Source organism: Oncorhynchus nerka, linkage group LG5 (assembly GCF_034236695.1).
Source record: "Oncorhynchus nerka isolate Pitt River linkage group LG5, Oner_Uvic_2.0, whole genome shotgun sequence".
NCBI lineage: Eukaryota > Metazoa > Chordata > Actinopteri > Salmoniformes > Salmonidae > Oncorhynchus > Oncorhynchus nerka.
The window spans coordinates 30609751-30631073 of NC_088400.1; the positions used below are offsets into that span (position 1 = coordinate 30609751).

The 21323-nt window shown below is 42.5% G+C and overlaps 1 protein-coding gene across 2 annotated transcripts in view; it reads right to left on the bottom strand.

The window, feature by feature from the left end:
- LOC115129333 (glutamine--fructose-6-phosphate aminotransferase [isomerizing] 2-like) overlaps positions 1-10454 on the bottom strand; it is a 32546-nt gene extending 22092 nt beyond the window's left edge. For both annotated transcript variants that reach the window (XM_029659570.2, XM_029659569.2), the window contains exons 1-5: positions 10350-10454; positions 7153-7260; positions 5837-5941; positions 5017-5142; positions 2967-3025 (exon numbers count right to left, since the gene is read on the bottom strand). In XM_029659570.2, the coding sequence (XP_029515430.2) occupies positions 2967-3025; positions 5017-5142; positions 5837-5941; positions 7153-7260; positions 10350-10356 (405 nt within the window). In that variant the 5' untranslated portion in view covers positions 10357-10454. The remainder of the gene's footprint in view (positions 1-2966; positions 3026-5016; positions 5143-5836; positions 5942-7152; positions 7261-10349) is intronic.
- Between the last annotated feature and the right edge of the window lie 10869 nt (positions 10455-21323).

The window sequence follows — 21323 nt, forward strand, 5'->3', positions numbered from 1 at the left end:
ACAACTCCTCTAGACTAACAACTCCTCTAGACTAACAACTCCTCTAGACTAACAACTCCTCTAGACTAACAACTCCTCTAGCAGAACAACTCCTCTAGCAGAACAACTCCTCTAGCAGAACAACTCCTCTAGCAGAACAACTCCTCTAGCATAACAACTCCTCTAGCATAACAACTCCTCTAGCATAACAACTCCTCTAGACTAACAACTCCTCTAGACTAACAACTCCTCTAGACTAACAACTCCTCTAGACTAACAACTCCTCTAGACTAACAACTCCTCTAGACTAACAACTCCTCTAGACTAACAACTCCTCTAGACTAACAACTCCTCTAGCAGAACAACTCCTCTAGCAGAACAACTCCTCTAGACTAACAACTCCTCTAGACTAACAACTCCTCTAGCAGAACAACTCCTCTAGCAGAACAACTCCTCTAGCAGAACAACTCCTCTAGCAGAACAACTCCTCTAGACTAACAACTCCTCTAGCATAACAACTCCTCTAGACTAGCAACTCCTCTAGACTAGCAACTCCTCTAGACTAGCAACTCCTCTAGCATAAGAACTCCTCTAGCATAACAACTCCTCTAGCATAACAACTCCTCTAGCATAACAACTCCTCTAGACTAACAACTCCTCTAGACTAACAACTCCTCTAGACTAACAACTCCTCTAGCATAACAACTCCTCTAGCATAACAACTCCTCTAGCATAACAACTCCTCTAGCATAACAACTCCTCTAGCATAACAACTCTAGCATAACAACTCCTCTAGCAGAACAACTCCTCTAGCAGAACAACTCCTCTAGCAGAACAACTCCTCTAGACTAACAACTTCTCTAGCAGAACAACTCCTCTAGCATAACAACTCCTCTAGCATAACAACTCCTCTAGCATAACAACTCCTCTAGCATAACAACTCCTCTAGACTAACAACTTCTCTAGAATAACAACTCCTCTAGAATAACAACTCCTCTAGACTAACAACTCCTCTAGACTAACAACTCCTCTAGACTAACAACTCCTCTAGACTAACAACTCCTCTAGCAGAACAACTCCTCTAGCAGAACAACTCCTCTAGCAGAACAACTCCTCTAGCAGAACAACTCCTCTAGACTAACAACTCCTCTAGCAGAACAACTCCTCTAGACTAACAACTCCTCTAGCATAACAACTCCTCTAGCATAACAACTCCTCTAGACTAGCAACTCCTCTAGACTAGCAACTCCTCTAGCATAACAACTCCTCTTGCATAAGAACTCCTCTAGCAGAACAACTCCTCTAGCAGAACAACTCCTCTAGCAGAACAACTCCTCTAGCAGAACAACTCCTCTAGCAGAACAACTCCTCTAGACTAACAACTCATCTAGACTAACAACTCATCTAGACTAACAACTCCTCTAGACTAACAACTCCTCTAGCAGAACAACTCCTCTAGCAGAACAACTCCTCTAGCAGAACAACTCCTCTAGACTAACAACTCCTCTAGACTAACAACTCCTCTAGCAGAACAACTCCTCTAGACTAACAACTCCTCTGGACTAACAACTCATCTGTTGGAAAACCCAGCAGTATTGCAGTTCTTGACCCAAACCGGTGCACCTGGCACCATCTACCATACCCTGCTCAAAGGCACATAAATTGTTTGTCATACCCATTCACCCTCTGAATGACACACATACACAATACATGTCTCAATTGTCTCAAGGCTTAAAAAGTATTCTTTAACCTGTTTCCTCCCCTTCATATACACTGATTGAAGTGAATTTAGCAAGTGACATCAATAAGGGATCATAGCTTTCACCCGGATTTACTTGGTCAGTCTATGTCATTGAAAGAGTTGTTTTGTTCACTCAGTGTATTTTAGTACGTATTGAGACTTCACCTGCCACAAGAAACCAGTGAGACAGAACACAGTGACAAAATGAATTTGTACATACCTTATTGACTTATTGTTATAGCATATCAACTGCTTTTGATAAATGAATTGCTAGTAATTACTGATAACATTGGTAATAGCTGAGATCTGGTCAAATGGGGGGGGGGGGGGGGAGTAAAGAGTATCAGAGTACGTACTTGAGAAAGGTGTGGTTCAGAATTTGGCTTCTCCCTTTATAGTTTACTGCATGTATAGTACAGTCATGACTAGGGCAGAAACAGGGCTACTTTCCCAGCAACTTTCGCTGGTGTATGTTTATTGTAAGTGTCATCAATAAGGGATCCTAGCTTTCACCTGGATTCACCTGGTCAGACTATATCATGGAAAGAGTTCTTAATGTTTTTTTTAAACTCAGTGTAGTTGCAATGGGATAGGTATCAACATTATATCCCACAATAATAAGGACTGGCTACTAGTAATACCAGTAGCGGTAGCTATAAGTAACTATTCAGGATGGCCTGCTTGTGTTGCACTTGAAAGAGGTGTGGGTTCAAATGGAGGCGGGAGAGAGAGCTAGCCTGCTACAGCTGTAATCGGCAATCAACATAAATGTTCTATCACAGGGACCATATTATTTTTGGAGAGCCCAAGTGATTCTGAGTTCGTTCATATTGAAAACTATTTCTTAGATGCATACTTTCCCGATTTTACAAACTCCCTTCCTTATATAAATCACTTGCGCTGCTCACGCTGTGAAGTCCACAATGTAGAGGGGAGCTGAACAAACGCTTTAGGCTTTTCTACACAGCCTATGTACGACTTCTGCCTGAAGTAAACATTGTCCATTGCCACTTTTTCAATGGCATTTCAATTAACTTGCATTTGTGTGGAATAGTGCAACAGTCAAAAAGCTCTACACAAAGGACCCAGGCCTAAGATCGTCAAAGGCAAAGGTTCGCATGACAGAAGGCTTGAAACCCTATGACACTTCTGATCATATCTCGGACCATAACCAAGGGTTTGACCCAAAACAGCCTTGATACTGAAATAGTGAACTACAGAAATACATACTGGGGAGTGGACTTACCAGGTACTTCTTTAACTCTTTGTAGTTGGTGATGATGCCATTGTGGATGACAACAAACGCTGGGGAAAAGAGAGAGAGAGAATACAGTGAAGATACTGTACAAAATATGTGTAATATGATAATGTGTTCCTGAGGAAGGACATGGCTGTGGTCAACTGAAGTAGAACCTGTCTGTCGGTCTGTCTGGGCCTCTGTCTCTGTCTGGACTCTGTCTGTCTGGACTCAGTCTGTCTGGACTCTGTCAGAGGCCAGACACCTCTGTGAGCTGTAACTGTAACTACACATTGACATCTCTGGACAATCTGAAAAAAAAGCTCTCTCCCCTCCGTTCCAGAAATCTATGTGGCAGAGTCGTGGGTGGGTGTGTGTATGTATGTAAGTATGTAAGTAAGTATGTATGTAAGTATGCATGTATGTATGTTCAGTTGCAAGAATACGTTTGTGAACCCTGGATTTCTGCATTGAATACTCATAAAAATGTGGTATGATCTTCGTCTAAGTCACAATAATAGACAGACACAATCTGACTAAACTAATAACACACAAACAGTTGTACTTGTCACATTTGTATTGAAGACTTTGAGTAATCCTTCACGTGCAGGATGGAAAAAGTAAGTGAACCTCTGTGTTAACGACTTCTCCTAAAGCTATTTGGTGTTTCAATTAAGGAGATGAGATGAGTGGGTTGCAGATGACTGGGTTGCATGTGTGGGTTGCACATGTGCCCTGCCCTTTAAATAAAGCCACACAAAACCTGGTTACTGACCAATCTGTTCTTCTCCAGAATGATTGGTTAGTTTGAACCATGCCTCGATCCCAACAACTTTCAAAGTACCTTAGAAGACACATTATAGAGATGCACAAATCTGGAAAAGGTTACATTAGCATTGCTAAAGACCTTGACGTTCATCAATCCACAGTAAGACAAAATGTCTACAAATGGAGAAGATTCAGGACTGTTGCTCCTCTCCCTAGGAGAGGGCGTCCAGCGAAGATCACTCCAAGAGCACAAAGGGCAATCCTGAAAGAGGTGAGAAAGAACCCATGGGTAACAGCAAACACCCTCCAGAAAACTCTACAAACAACGATAGTCTGTGTTCATGTGTCCACTATCAGAAAAACACTGAACAACAATGGTGTTCATGAATGGACACCACCAAGGAAACCACTGCTGTCTAAAAAAAAAACATTGCGGCACGTCTCAAGTTTGCCCAAGACCACCTGGATGTTCCATAATGCTTCTGGGAAAATGTGCTGTGGACAGATAAGACAAAAGTTGAACTTTTTGGGAAAAATGCACAACGCTGTGTGTGGAGTAAAAAGGGCACTGCACACCAACACTAAAAGCTCATCCCAAGTGTGAAGCATGGTGAAGGGAGCATCATGGTTTGTGGCTGCTTTGCTGCCTCAGGGCCTGGACGCCTTGCAATCATTGAGAGAACAATTCATTCAAAAGTGTATCAATACATTTTACAGATGTCAGGGCAGCAGTCTATGACCTCAGGATTAAGAGAGGTTGGGTGATGCAACAAGACAATGACCCAAAGCACACAAGTAAATCAACTAAAGAATGACTGAAAGGAAGAACATGTGTGTTTTGGAATGGCCAAGTCAGAGTCCTGACCTTAACCATGCTGTGGCTTGACCTGAATCAAGACAACCCAGAAATATTGATGAACTGAAACAGATTTGTAGGGAGGAATGGTTCAAAAATCTTCCTCCTCAATGTTGTGCAAGTCTTATAAGCAGCTACAGGAAACGTTTAGTGGAGGTTGTTTCTGCTAAAGGAGGATCTACAAGTTACTACATTCAAGGGTTCACTTACTTTTTCCAGGCTGCACTATGAATGATTACTCAATGTCTTCAATAAAAATGTGAAAAGTACATCTGTTTGTGTGTTATTAGTTTAGTCAGATTGTATTTGTCTATTATTGTGACACATTTTATGAGTAATCAATGCAGAAATCCAGGTAATTCCAAAGGGTTCACAAACGTGTTCTTGCAACTGTATGTATGGCATGTGTGCGTATGTGTGTGTAGTGTGTGTTACCGTTGTTCTTGTCGGAGCGCTGGGGATGGCTGTTGAGGGCACTGGGTTCACCGTGTGTGGCCCAGCGTGTGTGAGCAATGCCAAAGTGTGTGTCCAACTCCACCTCCAGATCCATGCAGTCTTTCTCTGCTCACAAGACACATCAAGATCAATGCCATGAGCATGTCATTTTACATGTATGGCAATGTCTGCACAGTAACATGAAAGGGAGAATCATTACATCGGTCCATAAAGGTGCATTATAAAGCACTGTGATAAAGGGTGAAGCTGACAGAGGACTACGGAAGTGTAATTCAACCTTTTAGCATTACCTAACGTAGCAGGTGTAAAAGAAAGGCCTCTGAGACTAGAACCCCTTATATACTGGTCTTGACGAGAAGGGAAAAAAAATGTCGGGGGAGGTTCTCTTCTGCACTGTTCAACCAATCCAGTAAATGTGGAGGAGTTAAGATGGAGTGTCGCCAGAGACAGTTACGTATGTACGTAGGTTTAGAAACTCTGTTGTGTCGTCTTGTCAACGTCGAAAAACAGAGGTCGCGTCACACGCCCTCTTTTCATTTCCCCTGAAAACCGGAACATCCGGTTGTTGGGGACTCAGCAGAGACTACCCTTACAGTAACCCTACACTGTCGCCTCTTTCATTAGACAGGTATTAGTTATGGCAAAGAAGAAGGGAAGTAAACTGGAAGGGTTCTGAGGCAGAAGGACAGAGGAGTTACCAAGAAGAGAGAGAGCTACAGACTATAGAATACTTCATAAACACATAATACTGACGCTGGACAACAGGAATGTGATGGATGCAGGTAGTCATGAGACCTACTGTAGAGCTCTTCATCCAGGGCCTTCACTTTGCCTTTCTTCTTGATGAGAACAATTTTGCTGTTGTCTTCTGTCGTTGTCTTCTTGTCGCCGTCCACAGCGATGCCTGAAACCAGAGAGACAAGGCAAACTTATACCAATACCAACCTTAAGCCAATCATCATCAATGCAGGCTATATTAGCTGGCTAGTAGGCTGCAGGGCCAGTCAATGAATCAGGTCAACTTTAACTGAGACAATAGTCATGACAATGTGAAAGCTTGTTTGAAAGACTTCAAATCCTAATCCAGTTGTTAATTTAGAGCAAAGAGCTGATTACTGTGGAACCCCTGTGAATATTAACCAGCTGATTACTGTGGAACCCCTGTGAATATTAACCAGCTCACATAGAATGACAGGTAATGACTGTGTGTGTGTGTGTAGCATATGGGTTTTACCGGCCATGAAAGGGGCTGTGTTCCAGGATAAACAAACATGGGGGGGTTCATGCGTGTCTGTGTGCTCTGGAATATGCCATTGGAGGAATGCCAAAGCAATAGTAAATACCAGTGAGGCAGATATCATTGGTGCACGGTGAGGCTCAGAACAGAACTAAAGGCTACAGATTCTCTCCTCACGAGGGCTCTCTACTACTACCTTCTCTGTTATAAGTTCAACTCATCAGACTTATTTGAGCGTTGCTGACCTATTCCCTGTCCCAAATCAACCCCTAGCTGTAGCTATGAACAGATAGTGGAAGTAATAAGGTATAACTAGATTATTATTAGATGGAGTGCCCACACCAGTTTCAGATGGAGCATGTAATCAGATGTCCACACCCCACCTCATCTTACCTGTACTACCTGTGTGTCAACATAGCCCTGCTTCCTGGACCTAGATCTACAATGCACTCATCAGGATGATCTATAACTGACAGTAAGTGATTAGATACCATACCTTCAGTATGACCACACAGAGCATGTACAAATACTGTCTAACCAGCCCAAAGCACGCAGGGCAGAAATCAGTTAGTAATAGTGCTTTACTATGAGTTGAGTTGTGCTATAAGCCTTAAACTGTCTGTACAGTTACACAGTAAGGCTGGATACATGAATAGTGTGTGTGTGTGTGTGCGTGCGTGCGTGCGTGCGTGCGTGCGTGTGTGTGTGTCAGGGTAATACCCAAGCCGACAAGGTGAAAGATCTGTTGATGTGCCCTTGAACAAGGCACTTAACCCCAATTGCTTTAGGGGTGCTGTACTACTATGGCTGAGCCTGTAAAACAACACATTTTACTGCAAAAATGTAACTGCGAAAATAAAACATATTAATTTCTTTACCTGCTGAATCATAGCCTCTGTACTCCAGCCTTCGCAGTCCCTTCACCAGCGTCTCAAATATCTCCTTTCTGGTGCGAGGCACACAGTAATTCAGGTAGGCAAATATCCCTACAGTGAGAGAGAGAGAGAGAGAGAGAGAGAGAGAGAGAGAGAGAGAGAGAGAGAGAGAGAGAGAGAGAGAGAGAGAGACAGAGAGAGACAGAGAGAGACAGAGAGAGACAGAGAGAGAGAAAAAGATAGCAAGAGATACAGAGACATAGAGACAGAGACATAGAGACATAGAGGCATCGAGACAGAGACATAGAGACAGAGACATAGAGACAGAGAGATAGAGACATAGAGATAGAGACATAGAGATAGAGACATCGAGATAGAGACATCGAGACAGAGACAGAGACATAGAGATAGAGACATAGAGATAGAGACATGGAGATAGAGACATAGAGACATAAAGATAGAGACAGAGACATAGAGATGTAGAGATGGAGAAATAGAGACAGAGATATAAAGACAGAGACATAAATATAGAGATAAAGATAGAGACAGAGACATATAGACAGAGACATAAAGATAGAGACAGAGACAAAAACATAGACATAGACATAGAGACATAGACACATAAAGATAGAGACATGGATATAGAGACAGAGACATAGACACAAAGATAGAGACATAGAGATAGAGACAGAGATAGAAACATAGACACGGAGACAGAGATAAAGATAGAGACATAGAGACAGAGACATACAGCCAGAGACATAGAGACGTAAAGATAGAGACATAGAGATAGAGACAGAGATAGAAACATAGACACGTAAAGATAGAGACAGAGATAGAAACATAGAGACATAAAGATAGAGACATAGAGACAGCGAGATAGAGGCATAGAGACATAGATCAGCTCTGTGGTCTTTTCACTGCTTTTTTTACCCTTCCTTTCCTTCTTCAATCTTCATATTCAACAGTGTGTAGGTATCATGTAGATTGTACATTCAGTACTGGGTTGTTGAGTTAGGGATAGGGGCTGCCATTTCCCATAGTCGTGTTACAATTCGTCTTATATTCTGTTAGCACAGGGGGTAAATCCTATTCTGTTGCTATGGTGCAGCAAACAGTTGATGAGATGAGTCTTGTACTATACATGTTTTACAGTGTATTCATTCAAATATAGAATAAAACTCTCCGCAAAGTAGCGTAAGAATTTGAGAGCAGAGACGGATAAAGTGTCACTCAGTAACCCAACAGTAGTTTGATGTATTTCACAATCCTCTCTTCCTGTGTTTGGAAAAATCATCCTCTATAATATACTGTAAACATGGAAGCAGTGGCCTATGCAGATGGGTTACTGACATGGTCAACTGGGACAAATAAGTTAAATTAAATCATAATATTTATATATATACATTTCTTTTAAAAGTGTATATCAATGAATTAGTCTCTATCCAACTGGGGAAATAATGGTAGCATTTACAGAATATTTGCTGCTGTCTGAATATTTTATTGTTGTTCCTTAATTATTTGTTATATTTATATAAAAAAAAAAAAAACTGCATTGTTGATTAAGGGCTTGTAAGTAAGCATTTCACTGTATTCGGTGCATGCGATAAATACAATTTGATTTGATTTTGATTTGATTTAAAGGGCCTGTCTCAATTAGCAAACCTCCATTACAGTGACTACAGTGGTTCCCAACAAGGGGTACTAGGAAGTGAAAAGGGATGGGAACCACTGGTGCACTATACTGCCGGGGTTCTGATAAAAACACAACACTCTTTATGCTCTGGAGAGCACCTCAAAGGGGAACCGTGATGTGCGAAATTAAACTTCCCAGTCTGCGCGCTGTGCAATGGAGGGAGAATGGTTTAAGGTGGCCATTGAGCGGAGCGCAATGTTCGCCTCAACCAAGTACACGCTTAGAAAAAAGGGTTCCAAAAGGGTTCTTCTGCTGTCCACATAGGAGAAGCCTTTCTGGTTCCAGGTAGAACCATTTTTGGTTTCAGATGGAACGTAGAACCCTCACTTTCTGTGGAAAGGGTTCTCCATGTAACCCAAAATAGTTCTACCTGGAACAAAACAGGGATAATTATGCAAAGGGTTCTCCTATGGGGACAGCCGAAGAAACCTTTTAGGTTCTACATAGCATTTCTTTTTTCTAAGAGTGGCTGAGAAAAGCAAACTGGCCCGAAATAGGTATAGTGTCTGCTGTAACGCATTGCTTAGATTTCTCACAAAATAGTTACTATTAAACTAAAAGTATTTTATAGTATTTATAAACTTGTTCATTCAAGCCCTGAATGGTGATTGGCAGACAGCCGTAGTATATCAGATCATATATCACGGGTATGACAAAACATGCATTTTTACTTCTCTAATTACGTTGGTAACCAGTTTATAATAGCAATAAGGCACCTCGGGGTTTGTGATATATGGCCAATATACCACCGCTAAGGGCTGTGTCCAGGCACTCCGAGATGCGTCTTACATAAGAACAGCCCTCAGCCGTGGTATATTGGTCATATACCACACCCCTCATTCCTTATTGCTTAAACAATCCTACATTTTCATGATAATGCATAATCACATTTCAGCAACATAAATGTGCGTAGGCCTGGAATCCAACGACTCTGGTGACACCTACATCTTTAAGCATAGGCTACGTTTCGTTTTACCAAAAGTTGGACTTTTGAGAATGAAGCTCCATGGGCCGATAATATTTTATGTGTATCATCAGAACCTGCTCACAATACAATGCTGAGCTGTCATTGACAGCCCTACCCCGAGGAGGTAAATTGACACGTAGCAACTCAACGTCCTATTCAGGATGCATGGAAGAGGGATGTTATCTACGGCGGGAGGTTCAGAGTCCCACCAATATATTGTACTGAGGACCGCAGCTGAACTCTACATTTAATCGAGGTTTATATTTAGATATAAAAAGTGCCTGCACTGACATGTAAATTGCCTACAAGGATGGTACTTCATTCAGCATTCAGTGACGCACATACACAAACTGTCTGAACGGACTGGTTTAAAATAGCCTACAATAACTACATACATAATAATTTTGTCAGATTAGCCTAAACTAAACTAACCTACGGTCATGTTTTTGCATAATGCGTAAACTGTCTCCTGATTAGGCACTCCAGATTGCCTGTTCCATGATGCACAGTAAAAGATGTAGCTCTATCTGACCTTACCACACATGGTTCTGATTGTCTTGTCCAAATGGATACTGTTCAAGGCGTTCGTGGTAGTTTCTGAGTAGAATCCAAATGAAACTGTGTAAAACTTCTCACTCCCAGCACTTATTTAAAGCCAGTTTCCGCGAGCGCGGGCTCCACCCCCGGCCTCGTCTCCAAGGCAACTAGGGTAACCACCCTTTCACTGTAACATACACCAACTTTATACTGCAATGTGGACTACTTCCTAGAACTCAAGTTTTACTGTAAACCAGTCCTTACATATTCCATCATACTATAATTGAGACATCATGTGCACGGAACTGAACTAATACCTGACACAGTTGCACCATCAAAAAGAGACCAAGGCATTCTTAACAAACTTCCATGGAGGTAAAGCTTCCTGGATGCACATTTTCTATCATCAGTTATGGTTATGAAGAACCTGGGAATGTAACTTGTGATGAGTTATGAAAGGAATTTTATATGGAAAGTCTGTTAATATCCTCATCATCATCATCTTCCTCTTCCCCCTCATCATCACCATCATTCCTCCTTCCCCTCATTATCATCCTCATCATCAATACTATTAGATGTTCTTGTATATAGGCTGGTCTAGTTGTTGTGGTCACTTTGTTTGGCGACTCTAGCAGTCTGGATTTACCACCTGGCAGTCAAACCTGGGTTGTACACCTTAAGACCATGCTATTCCACAGAGATAAAGCTTGGGCTCGGGTCTTCAGGTCTCACACAAGATCCCTCATCATGCGAGCATAGTTCACTGAACCACTTCCGCTCCACTTGCACGCAGAGCTACAGATAGTAAGAGCAACTAGGTCAAGCATGTTCAATCTTTCCTGCCAATGGAGTCTATAGTTCAATCCAGTCTTTATCAAACTATTACTGTGAGTGGGGCAGTGATATCGTCCCAATCCCTGTAATTTTACAATCGTGACATGGAGGTTTATAACTTTGTAGGGTTGGCCAAGGGAGGACCTTGAGAGTAATTACTCACAATCATTTAGCAACAAATAAAGGGTGATAGAAGGAAACATCCACTGAGGGACGGCCCACCTTAAATTAATGGCAGTGAATACAGAGGGATGGCTCACCTTAAATTAATGGCAGTGAATACCGAGGGATGGCCCACCTTAAATTAATGGCAGTGAATACTGAGGGACGGCTCACCTTAAATTAATGGCAGTGAATACCGAGGGATGGCCCACCTTAAATTAATGGCAGTGAATACCGAGGGATGGCCCACCTTAAATTAATGGCAGTGAATACTGAGGGATGGCCCACCTTAAATTAATGGCAGTGAATACCGAGGGATGGCCCACCTTAAATTAATGGCAGTGAATACCGAGGGATGGCCCACCTTAAATTAATGGCAGTGAATACCGAGGGATGGCCCACCTTAAATTAATGGCAGTGAATACCGAGGGATGGCCCACCTTAAATTAATGGCAGTGAATACTGAGGGACGACCCACCTTAAATTAATGGTAGTGAATACCGAGGGATGGCCCACCTTAAATTAATGGCAGTGAATACCGAGGGACGGCCCACCTTAAATTAATGGCAGTGAATACCGAGGGACGGCCCACCTTAAATTAATGGGGATGGCCCACCTTAAATTAATGGCAGTGAATACCGAGGGATGGCCCACCTTAAATTAATGGCAGTGAATACCGAGGGATGGCCCACCTTAAATTAATGGCAGTGAATACTGAGGGATGGCCCACCTTAAATTAATGGCAGTGAATACTGAGGGATGGCCCACCTTAAATTAATGGCAGTGAATACTGAGGGATGGCCCACCTTAAATTAATGGCAGTGAATACCGAGGGATGGCCCACCTTAAATTAATGGCAGTGAATACCGAGGGATGGCCCACCTTAAATTAATGGCAGTGAATACTGAGGGACGACCCACCTTAAATTAATGGCAGTGAATACCGAGGGATGGCCCACCTTAAATTAATGGCAGTGAATACTGAGGGATGGCCCACCTTAAATTAATGGCAGTGAATACTGAGGGACGGCCCACCTTAAATTAATGGCAGTGAATACTGAGGGATGGCCACCTTAAATTAATGGCAGTGAATACCGAGGGATGGCCCACCTTAAATTAATGGCAGTGAATACCGAGGGATGGCCCACCTTAAATGAATGGCAGTGAATACCGACGGATGGCCCACCTTAAATTAATGACAGTGAATACCGAGGGATGGCCCACCTTAAATTAATGGCAGTGAATACCGAGGGATGGCCCACCTTAAATTAATGGCAGTGAATATTGAGGGATTTTCTAGGCATGGGTTGATTGTGCACACAGTAACTGAGCTTTATTGCACTTATTAAATGTATATGGTTCTATAACATAGGTACTGTAGTCATAAACCTTCTATATAAACTGTTGTTAATGTAACAGTATAGCTTCCGTCCCTCTCCACGCCCCTACCTGGGCTTGAACCAGGGACCCTCTGCACACATCAACAACTGCCTCCCACGAAGCATCGTTACCCATCGTTCCACAAAAGCCACGGCTCTTGCAGAGCAAGGGGAAAAACTACTTCAAGGACTCAGAGCGAGTGAAGTCACCGATTGAAACGCTATTAGCGCGCACCCCGCTAACTAGCTAGCCATTTCACATCGGTTACATTAAGGTGATGCAAAGTGATGTTTGTCCACAGTGTTGTTTGATTGACAGTTTCTTAAGAGAGAGTCGAGGGTAGAGACAGTCAGAACAGAGAGACAGAGGGGAGAATACACACAAAGAAAATGGTTCTGTATTAGTGCCAAATTAGGGTTCTTTGGCTTGTAACCATTGCAGATCCCTTTTTGGTGCTATATAGAACCTTTTTTAAGGTTAAATAAAGAACCATGCTCATAAGGTTCTAAATGGAACTTGTATGGTGCTATAAAGAACCCTTTCCTAAGATTATTTAAGATTACTCAGTACAAGTTGATTCATACTCAGTAGAAGTTGCGTTAACCTCAGTAGAAGATTAGTCATTCTTATTAGACGTTGAGTCAGTCTCTGTAAGAGTTGAGTCATTCTTGGTAGGAGTTGAGTCAGTCTCAGTAGAAGTTGAGTCCGTCTTGGTTGAAGTTGAGTTAATCTCATTTGAAGTTGAGTCATTCTCAGTAGAAGTTGAGTCAGTCTCCGTAGAAGTTTAGTCAGTCTCAGTAGAAGTTGAGTCAGTCTCCGTAGAAGTTGAGTCAGTCTCATTAGAAGTTGAGTCAGTCAGTCTCAGTAGAATTTGAGTGAGTCTCCGTAAAAGTTTAGTCATTCTCAGTAGAAGTTGAGTCAGTCTCCGTAGAAGTTGAGTCAGTCTCAGTAGAAGTTGAGTCAGTCTCATTAGATGTTGAGTCAGTCAGTCTCAGTAGAATTTGAGTCATTCTCAGTAAAAGTTGAGTCATTCTCAGTAGGAGTTTAGTCAGTAGAAGTTGAGTCAGTCTTCTTAAAACCTGACTGGACTATAGACTCCATTGGCAGAGCAAATTTGCTTAGTTGGTATAGTTTCTCTGATTATCTGTTGCTCTGCGTACAAGTGGAGCGGAGGTGGTTTCAGTGAGCTATGTGTGCATAATGAGTGATCTCGTCTGAGACCTGGAGACCCGAGCCTAGGCTATAGATAAGTGTACTGACATGGTCTTGAGGTGTGCTGACAACCCAGGTTTGACTGCCAAACAAAACTGCCACAAGAACTAGACTATATGCAACGACATTGAATAATATTGATGATGAGGATGGTGAGGGGAAGGAGGAAGATGATGATGATGATGAAGAGGGGGAGGAGGAAGATGATGAGGAGGATGCTGAGGGGAGGAGGAAGATGATGCTGAGGATGGTGCTGAGAGGAAGGAGGAAGATGATAATGATGATGAGGATGCGGGGAAGGAGGAAGCTGATGATGATGATGATGAATAAGAGGAGAAGGAGGATGATAAGGGGAAGGAGGAGGTTGATGATGAGGGGAAGAAGGAAGATGATGATGAGGATGATGAGGAGGAGGATGATGATGAGGATGTTTAAAGACTTTCCATATAAAATGCCTTTAACAACCCATCACAAGTTACACTCACTGTGCTTCCAGGACATTTTACCTCCATGGAAGTGTGTTAATTGTGGCTTTGGCTCCTTTTGATTATGCAAAGTGTCAGGTATAAGTTTAGTTCAGTGCACATGATGTCTCAATTATAGTATGATGGGAAGTCTCTGGATTGTGTGTCAACTCTTACGGAGACTGTGTGAAAATAGAGTGTGCAAATATTAACACTGTACAGATAAACTGCACGAAAAATAAAGATTGAGAGAGAGTTGAGAGAGTTTTATTTTTTACTTATTGTAACCTTGATTTTACCAGGCAGGTCCATTAATAAAAGAAAATGGTATTGACAATGACAAAGAAAGACAGTGGGAAGAAAGTGTAAGAACGAGAGAGACAGAGAGAGAGAGAGAGAGAGAGAGAAAGAGAAAAAGAGAGAGAGAAATGCAGAAACAGAGAGAAAGAGAGGAGAGTGAGATCTGCAGTAGTACGGTTCTGTCTGACCACATCATCCCCTCTGACTCTGTTTGAGGAATTTGTGCGAGTTCAGCCAAGTCACACGCCTTTCTGCGCTATGTCCGATCCAGGCCATAACCCTAACCCAGCCAGACGATAGCCTCTCACACTACAGGAATCAGGCCTCATTTTACAGGTGGCCTACCCTGTCATAAAAATAAAACCTAATGCCATCTCAGGAAGGCCCAGAAATGATCCAGTGAGAGAGAGATCTGAGCAGATGAGGGTATCTGTCTTCAGTGCTGTAGTGTACAGTACGAGAGCCCCATCCTTCAGTCAATGGAAAGTAATCCTCATCCACAGAGACCTTCTCACAAAACATTATCACACTCCACCAAGTTCAGCTGGTTATGTATTCACAGTTATACAAGAGCTAGAGTCGAAACCTTCAAGCTGCATACTGGACCCTATTCCAACTAAACTACTGAAAGAGCTGCTTCCTGTGCTTGGCCCTCCTATGTTGAACATAATAAACGGCTCTCTATCCACCGGATGTGTACCAAACTCACTAAAAGTGGCAGTAATAAAGCCTCTCTTGAAAAAGCCAAACCTTGACCCAGAAAATATAAAAAACTATATTGAATCTTCCATTCCTCTCAAAAATTTTAGAAAAGGCTGTTGCGCAGCAACTCACTTCCTTCCTGAAGACAAACAATGTATACGAAATGCTTCAGTCTGGTTTTAGACCCCATCATAGCACTGAGACGGCACTTGTGAAGGTGGTAAATGACATTTTAATGGCATCGGACCGAGGCTCTGCATCTGTCCTCGTGCTCCTAGACCTTAGTGCTGCTTTTGATACCATCGATCACCACATTCTTTTGGAGAGATTGGAAACCCAAATTAGTCTACACGGACAAGTTCTGGCCTGGTTTAGATCTTATCTGTCGGAAAGATATCAGTTTTTCTCTGTGAATGGTTTGTCCTCTGACAAATCAACTGTAAATTTCGGTGTTCCTCAAGGTTCCGTTTTAGGACCACTATTGTTTTTGCTATATATTTTACCTCTTGGGGATGTTATTTCGAAAACATAATGTTAACTTTCACTGCTATGTGGATGACACACAGCTGTACATTTCAATGAAACATGGTGAAGCCCCAAAATTGCCCTTGCTAGAAGCATGTGTTTCAGACATAAGGAAGTGGATAGCTGCAAACTTTCTACTTTTAAACTCGGACAAAACAGAGATGCTTGTTCTAGGTCCCAAGAAACAAAGAGATATTCTGTTGAATCTGACAATTAATCTTAATGGTTGTACAGTCGTCTCAAATAAAACTGTGAAGGACCTCGGCGTTACTCTGGACCCTGATCTCTCTTTTGAAGAACATATCAAGACCATTTCAAGGACAGCTTTTTTCCATCTACTTAACATTGCAAAAATCAGAAACTTTCTGTCCAAAAATTATGCAGAAAAATTAATCCATGCTTTTGTCACTTCTAGGTTAGACTACTGCAATGCTCTACTTCCCGGCTACCCGGATAAAGCACTAAATAAACTTCAGTTAGTGCTAAATACGGCTGCTAGAATCCTGACTAGAACCAACAAATTTGATCATATTACTCCAGTGCTAGCCTCTCTACACTGGCTTCCTGTCAAAGCAAGGGCTGATTTCAAGGTTTTACTGCTAACCTACAAAGCATTACATGGGCTTGCTCCTACCTATCTCTCTGATTTGGTCCTACCGTACATACCTATACGACCGTACATACCTATACGATTTGGCTAAGGTGTATGTAAACTTCCGAATCCAACTGTATACCCTTACACAGAACGCACTCACTGTTAGCACGTGCCTGCATATAGGAAATCCTTATCCACAAAATATGCCCATCCCCTCAAATCAAATCAAATCAAATGTATTTATATAGCCCTTCTTACATCAGCTGATATCTCAAAGTGCTGTACAGAAACCCAACCTAAAACCCCAAACAGCAAGCAATGCAGGTCTAGAAGCACGGTGGCTAGGAAAAACTCCCTAGAAAGGCCAAAACCTAGGAAGAAACCTAGAGAGGAACCAGGCTATGAGGGGTGGCCAGTCCTCTTCTGGCTGTGCCGGGTGGAGATTATAACAGAACTTGGCCAAGATGTTCAAATGTTCATAAATGACCAGCATGGTCAAATAATAATAATCACAGTAGTTGTCGAGGGTGCAGCAAGTCAGCACCTCATGAGTAAATGTCAGTTGACTTTTCATAGCCGATCATTAAGAGTATCTCTACCTGCTGTCTCTAAAGAGTTGAAAACAGCAGGTCTGGGACAGGTAGCATGTCCGGTGAACAGGTCAGGGTTCCATAGCCGCAGGCAGAACAGTTGAAACTGGAGCAGCAGCACGGCCAGGTGGACTGGGGACAGCAAGGAGTCACCATGTCAGGTAGTCCTGAGGCATGGTCCTAGGGCTCAGGTCCTCTGAGAGAGAGAAAGAAAGAGAGAAAGAGAGGATTAGAGAGAGCATACTTAAATTCACACATGACACCGGATAAGACAGGAGACGTACTCCAGATATAACAAAGACCCAAACCCCCAGACACATAAACTACTGCAGCATAAATATTGGAGGCTGAGACAGGAGGGGTCAGGAGACACTGTGGCCCCATCCAATGATACCCCCGGACAGGCAATCAGGAACGATATAACCCCACCCCCTTCACCAAAGCACAGCCCCCACACCACTAGAGGGATATCTACAACTACCAACTTACCATCCTGAGACAAGGCCGAGTATAGCCCATAAAGATCTCCGCCACGGCACAACCCAAGGGGTGGCGCCAACCCAGACAGGAAGATCACGTCAGTGACTCAACCCACTCAAGTGACGCACCCCTCATTAGGACGGCATGAAAGAGCACCAGTAAGCCAGTGACTCAGCCCCTGTAATAGGGTTAGAGGCAGAGAATCCCAGTGGAAAGAGGGGAACCGGCCAGGCAAAGACAGCAAGGGAGGTTCGTTGCTCCAGAGCCTTTACGTTCACCTTCACACTCCTGGGCCAGACTACACTCAATCATATGACCCACTGAAGAGATGAGTCTTCAGTAAAGACTTAAAGGTTGAGACCGAGTCTGCGTCTCTCACATGGGTATGAATAATAATTCCTACTGTAACTCTGTGTTGTTGTTTGTGTCGCACTGCTTTGCTTTATCTTGGCCAGGTAGCAGTTGTAAATGAGAACTTGTTCTCAACTGGCCTACCTGGTTAAATAAAGGTGTTCTCAACTGGCCTACCTGGTTAAATAAAGGTGTTCTCAACTGGCCTACCTGGTTAAATAAAGGTGTTCTCAACTGGCCTACCTGGTTAAATAAAGGTGTTCTCAACTGGCCTACCTGGTTAAATAAAGGTGTTCTCAACTGGCCTACCTGGTTAAATAAAGGTGTTCTCAACTGGCCTACCTGGTTAAATAAAGGTGTTCTCAACTGGCCTACCTGGTTAAATAAAGGTGTTCTCAACTGGCCTACCTGGTTAAATAAAGGTGTTCTCAACTGGCCTACCTGGTTAAATAAAGGTGTTCTCAACTGGCCTACCTGGTTAAATAAAGGTGAAATATAATACAATTTAAATCAAATAAATACTGCAGCTATCTGATAGTGAGTTAAGCAATTAAAGTAGGGTATCACAGGCATTAAACTGTCCCTCTGAAAGGAGGGTATCAGGGATTAAACTGTCCCTCTGAAAGGAGGGTATCACAGGTAATAAACTGTCCCTCTGAAAGGAGGGTATCACAGGTATTAAACTGTCCCTCTGAAAGGAGGGTATCAGGGATTAAACTGTCCCTCTGAAAGGAGGGTAAAACAGGTAATAAACTGTCCCTCTGAAAGGAGGGTATCAGGGATTAAACTGTCCCTCTGAAAGGAGGGTATCACAGGTATTAAACTGTCCCTCTGAAAGGAGGGTATCAGGGATTAAACTGTCCCTCTGAAAGGAGGGTAAAACAGGTAATAAACTGTCCCTCTGAAAGGAGGGTATCACAGGTATTAAACTGTCCCTCTGAAAGGAGGGTATCAGGGATTAAACTGTCCCTCTGAAAGGAGGGTAAAACAGGTAATAAACTGTCCCTCTGAAAGGAGGGTATCAGGGATTAAACTGTCCCTCTGAAAGGAGGGTATCACAGGTATTAAACTGTCCCTCTGAAAGGAGGGTATCAGGGATTAAACTGTCCCTCTGAAAGGAGGGTAAAACAGGTAATAAACTGTCCCTCTGAAAGGAGGGTATCACAGGTATTAAACTGTCCCTCTGAAAGGAGGGTATCAGGGATTAAACTGTCCCTCTGAAAGGAGGGTAAAACAGGTAATAAACTGTCAGTCTTCCTCTTATTGCTGCCTGCCAAGGAGTAATTGTTGTCTGCTTTCTCTCTCACCTCACCTGGAATCTATCTCACCCTGATTAATAACTTGTAAATTCACAAGGTTAACATGGTGTTATCAATGTTAGAGGAACTGTAAAATAAAGTTCAAGTTGATGCCTCATCCATACACACAAACACAACCCACCCAAACCATCCCTAATGTAAAAACCAAGTATGTTCTCGACAAAAGGCTTAAAAATTATGATGAAGTCGGAATGTTGAAGCAAACCATCCCTGTCTCATTTATATGGCTGAGTGCTGAATGGATGCCCATCCTTTCATATCACCATAGCGATTAGGGAACCTTTGATCTCTGGGGTGGAATTGATAGGATGAGGAGGAGGGATGGTGAACACATCGTAAGAACACGCCAATGCTCACAGGCACGCACACACATCTGCGCATGCACCTTGCACACAAAACACATGCACGACTACACCTCTTCCTACTCAGGAGGTTAAAAATATTTGGCATGGCCCCTCACATCCTCAAAAAGTTCTACAGCTGCACCATTGAGAGCATCTTGACTGGCTGTATCACTGCTTGGTATGGCAATTGCACCGCGCCTCGATCACAAGGCGCTACAGAGGGTAGTGGCCTAGTACATCACTGGGGCCGAGCTCCCTGCCATCCAGGACCTCTATACCAGGCGGTGTCAGAAGAAGGCCCTACAAATTGTCAAAGACCCCAGCCACCCAAGCCATAGACTGTTCACTCTGGTACCTCATGGCAAGCGATACCGTAGCACCAAGTCTGGGACCAAAAGGCACCTGAACAGCTTCTACCCCCAACTGATATTTTGGCGAGGCAGAGATGATTGGCCGATACCGAGACGTGCGAGGACAGCAGTGGAGGCATAAATGACAACCACCAAATGTATTTTTAATCTTTTACATTTTTTAGAACATACCTTTATTATTCCCCGCAAACCCTACCACCCCTCCCCCAATTGGAGTAAATTAATAAACAATAACACATAGGCTTCTACCTTCAGTTTATACATACTATACACATTTTACAGACACAATCTGTTTTACAATAGTTATCTTTTGTTTGTTTTTAGTTCTGGCCTTCCTCTATTTCTGATGTCCATCCAGTTTGATTTCTATTTGTAACTGTGCTATTTCACAAAAGTTCTGAACCTATATATATTTTACAGACCCCGTATGTTTACATTTGTTCTCTTATTGTTGTTAGCCCCACCCTTCAGCTCCCATCTACAGTGGGGCAAACAAGTATTTAGTCAGCCACCAATTGTGCAAGTTCTCCCACTTAAAAAGATGAGAGAGGCCTGTAATTTTCATCATAAGTACACTTCAACTATGACAGACAAAATGTGAAAAAAAATCCAGAAATTCATTAAAAATCCTACAATGTGATTTTCTGGATTTTTTTTCTCATTTTGTCTGTCATAGTTGAAGTGTACCTATGATGAAAATTACAGGCCTCTCTCATCTTTTTAAGTGGGAGAACTTGGATCTTTCTTTTTGTTTTTCCTCTAACTTACTCTGAGCCTCTATGGTACAGTTTTTATTGCTAGCTATCTGTACTGTTAGTCCTTCAATTTCCTTTGTTTTATAGATGAGAACTGAATTGCATGGCCTCTAAAGGCACATTTAAAATACAATAAGAGGATCTGCTTTACCTATGTTATGTCGGAAAACGTCAGTTATAAATTCTTCTGTCTTAGTTAAAAACAAGTTATCATCCAGTAGGCTTTGATTACATTTCCAATATCCTCACCCACGTGGAAATTCTGTAAGGGTAATATAAATTATGTGCCAATTATGTGACTTTTGGTGCCAGAGAGAATGACATAAGAAAGTAATCAAGATGACTAGCTTGATTAAGCCTCCGCGATGTATATCTCACTAGGTCAGGGTATTTAAGCCTCCATATATCCACTAATTCCGATATTTCCATGACATTCATGATTTCCTTAGGTGCCTGAGGGTGATATTCTGTAGTGTGATTTCCTTTAGTGCCTGAGGGTGATATGCTGTAGTGTGATTTCCTTTAGTGCCTGAGGGTGATATGCTGTAGTGTGATTTCCTTTAGTGCCTGAGGGTGATATGCTGTAGTGTG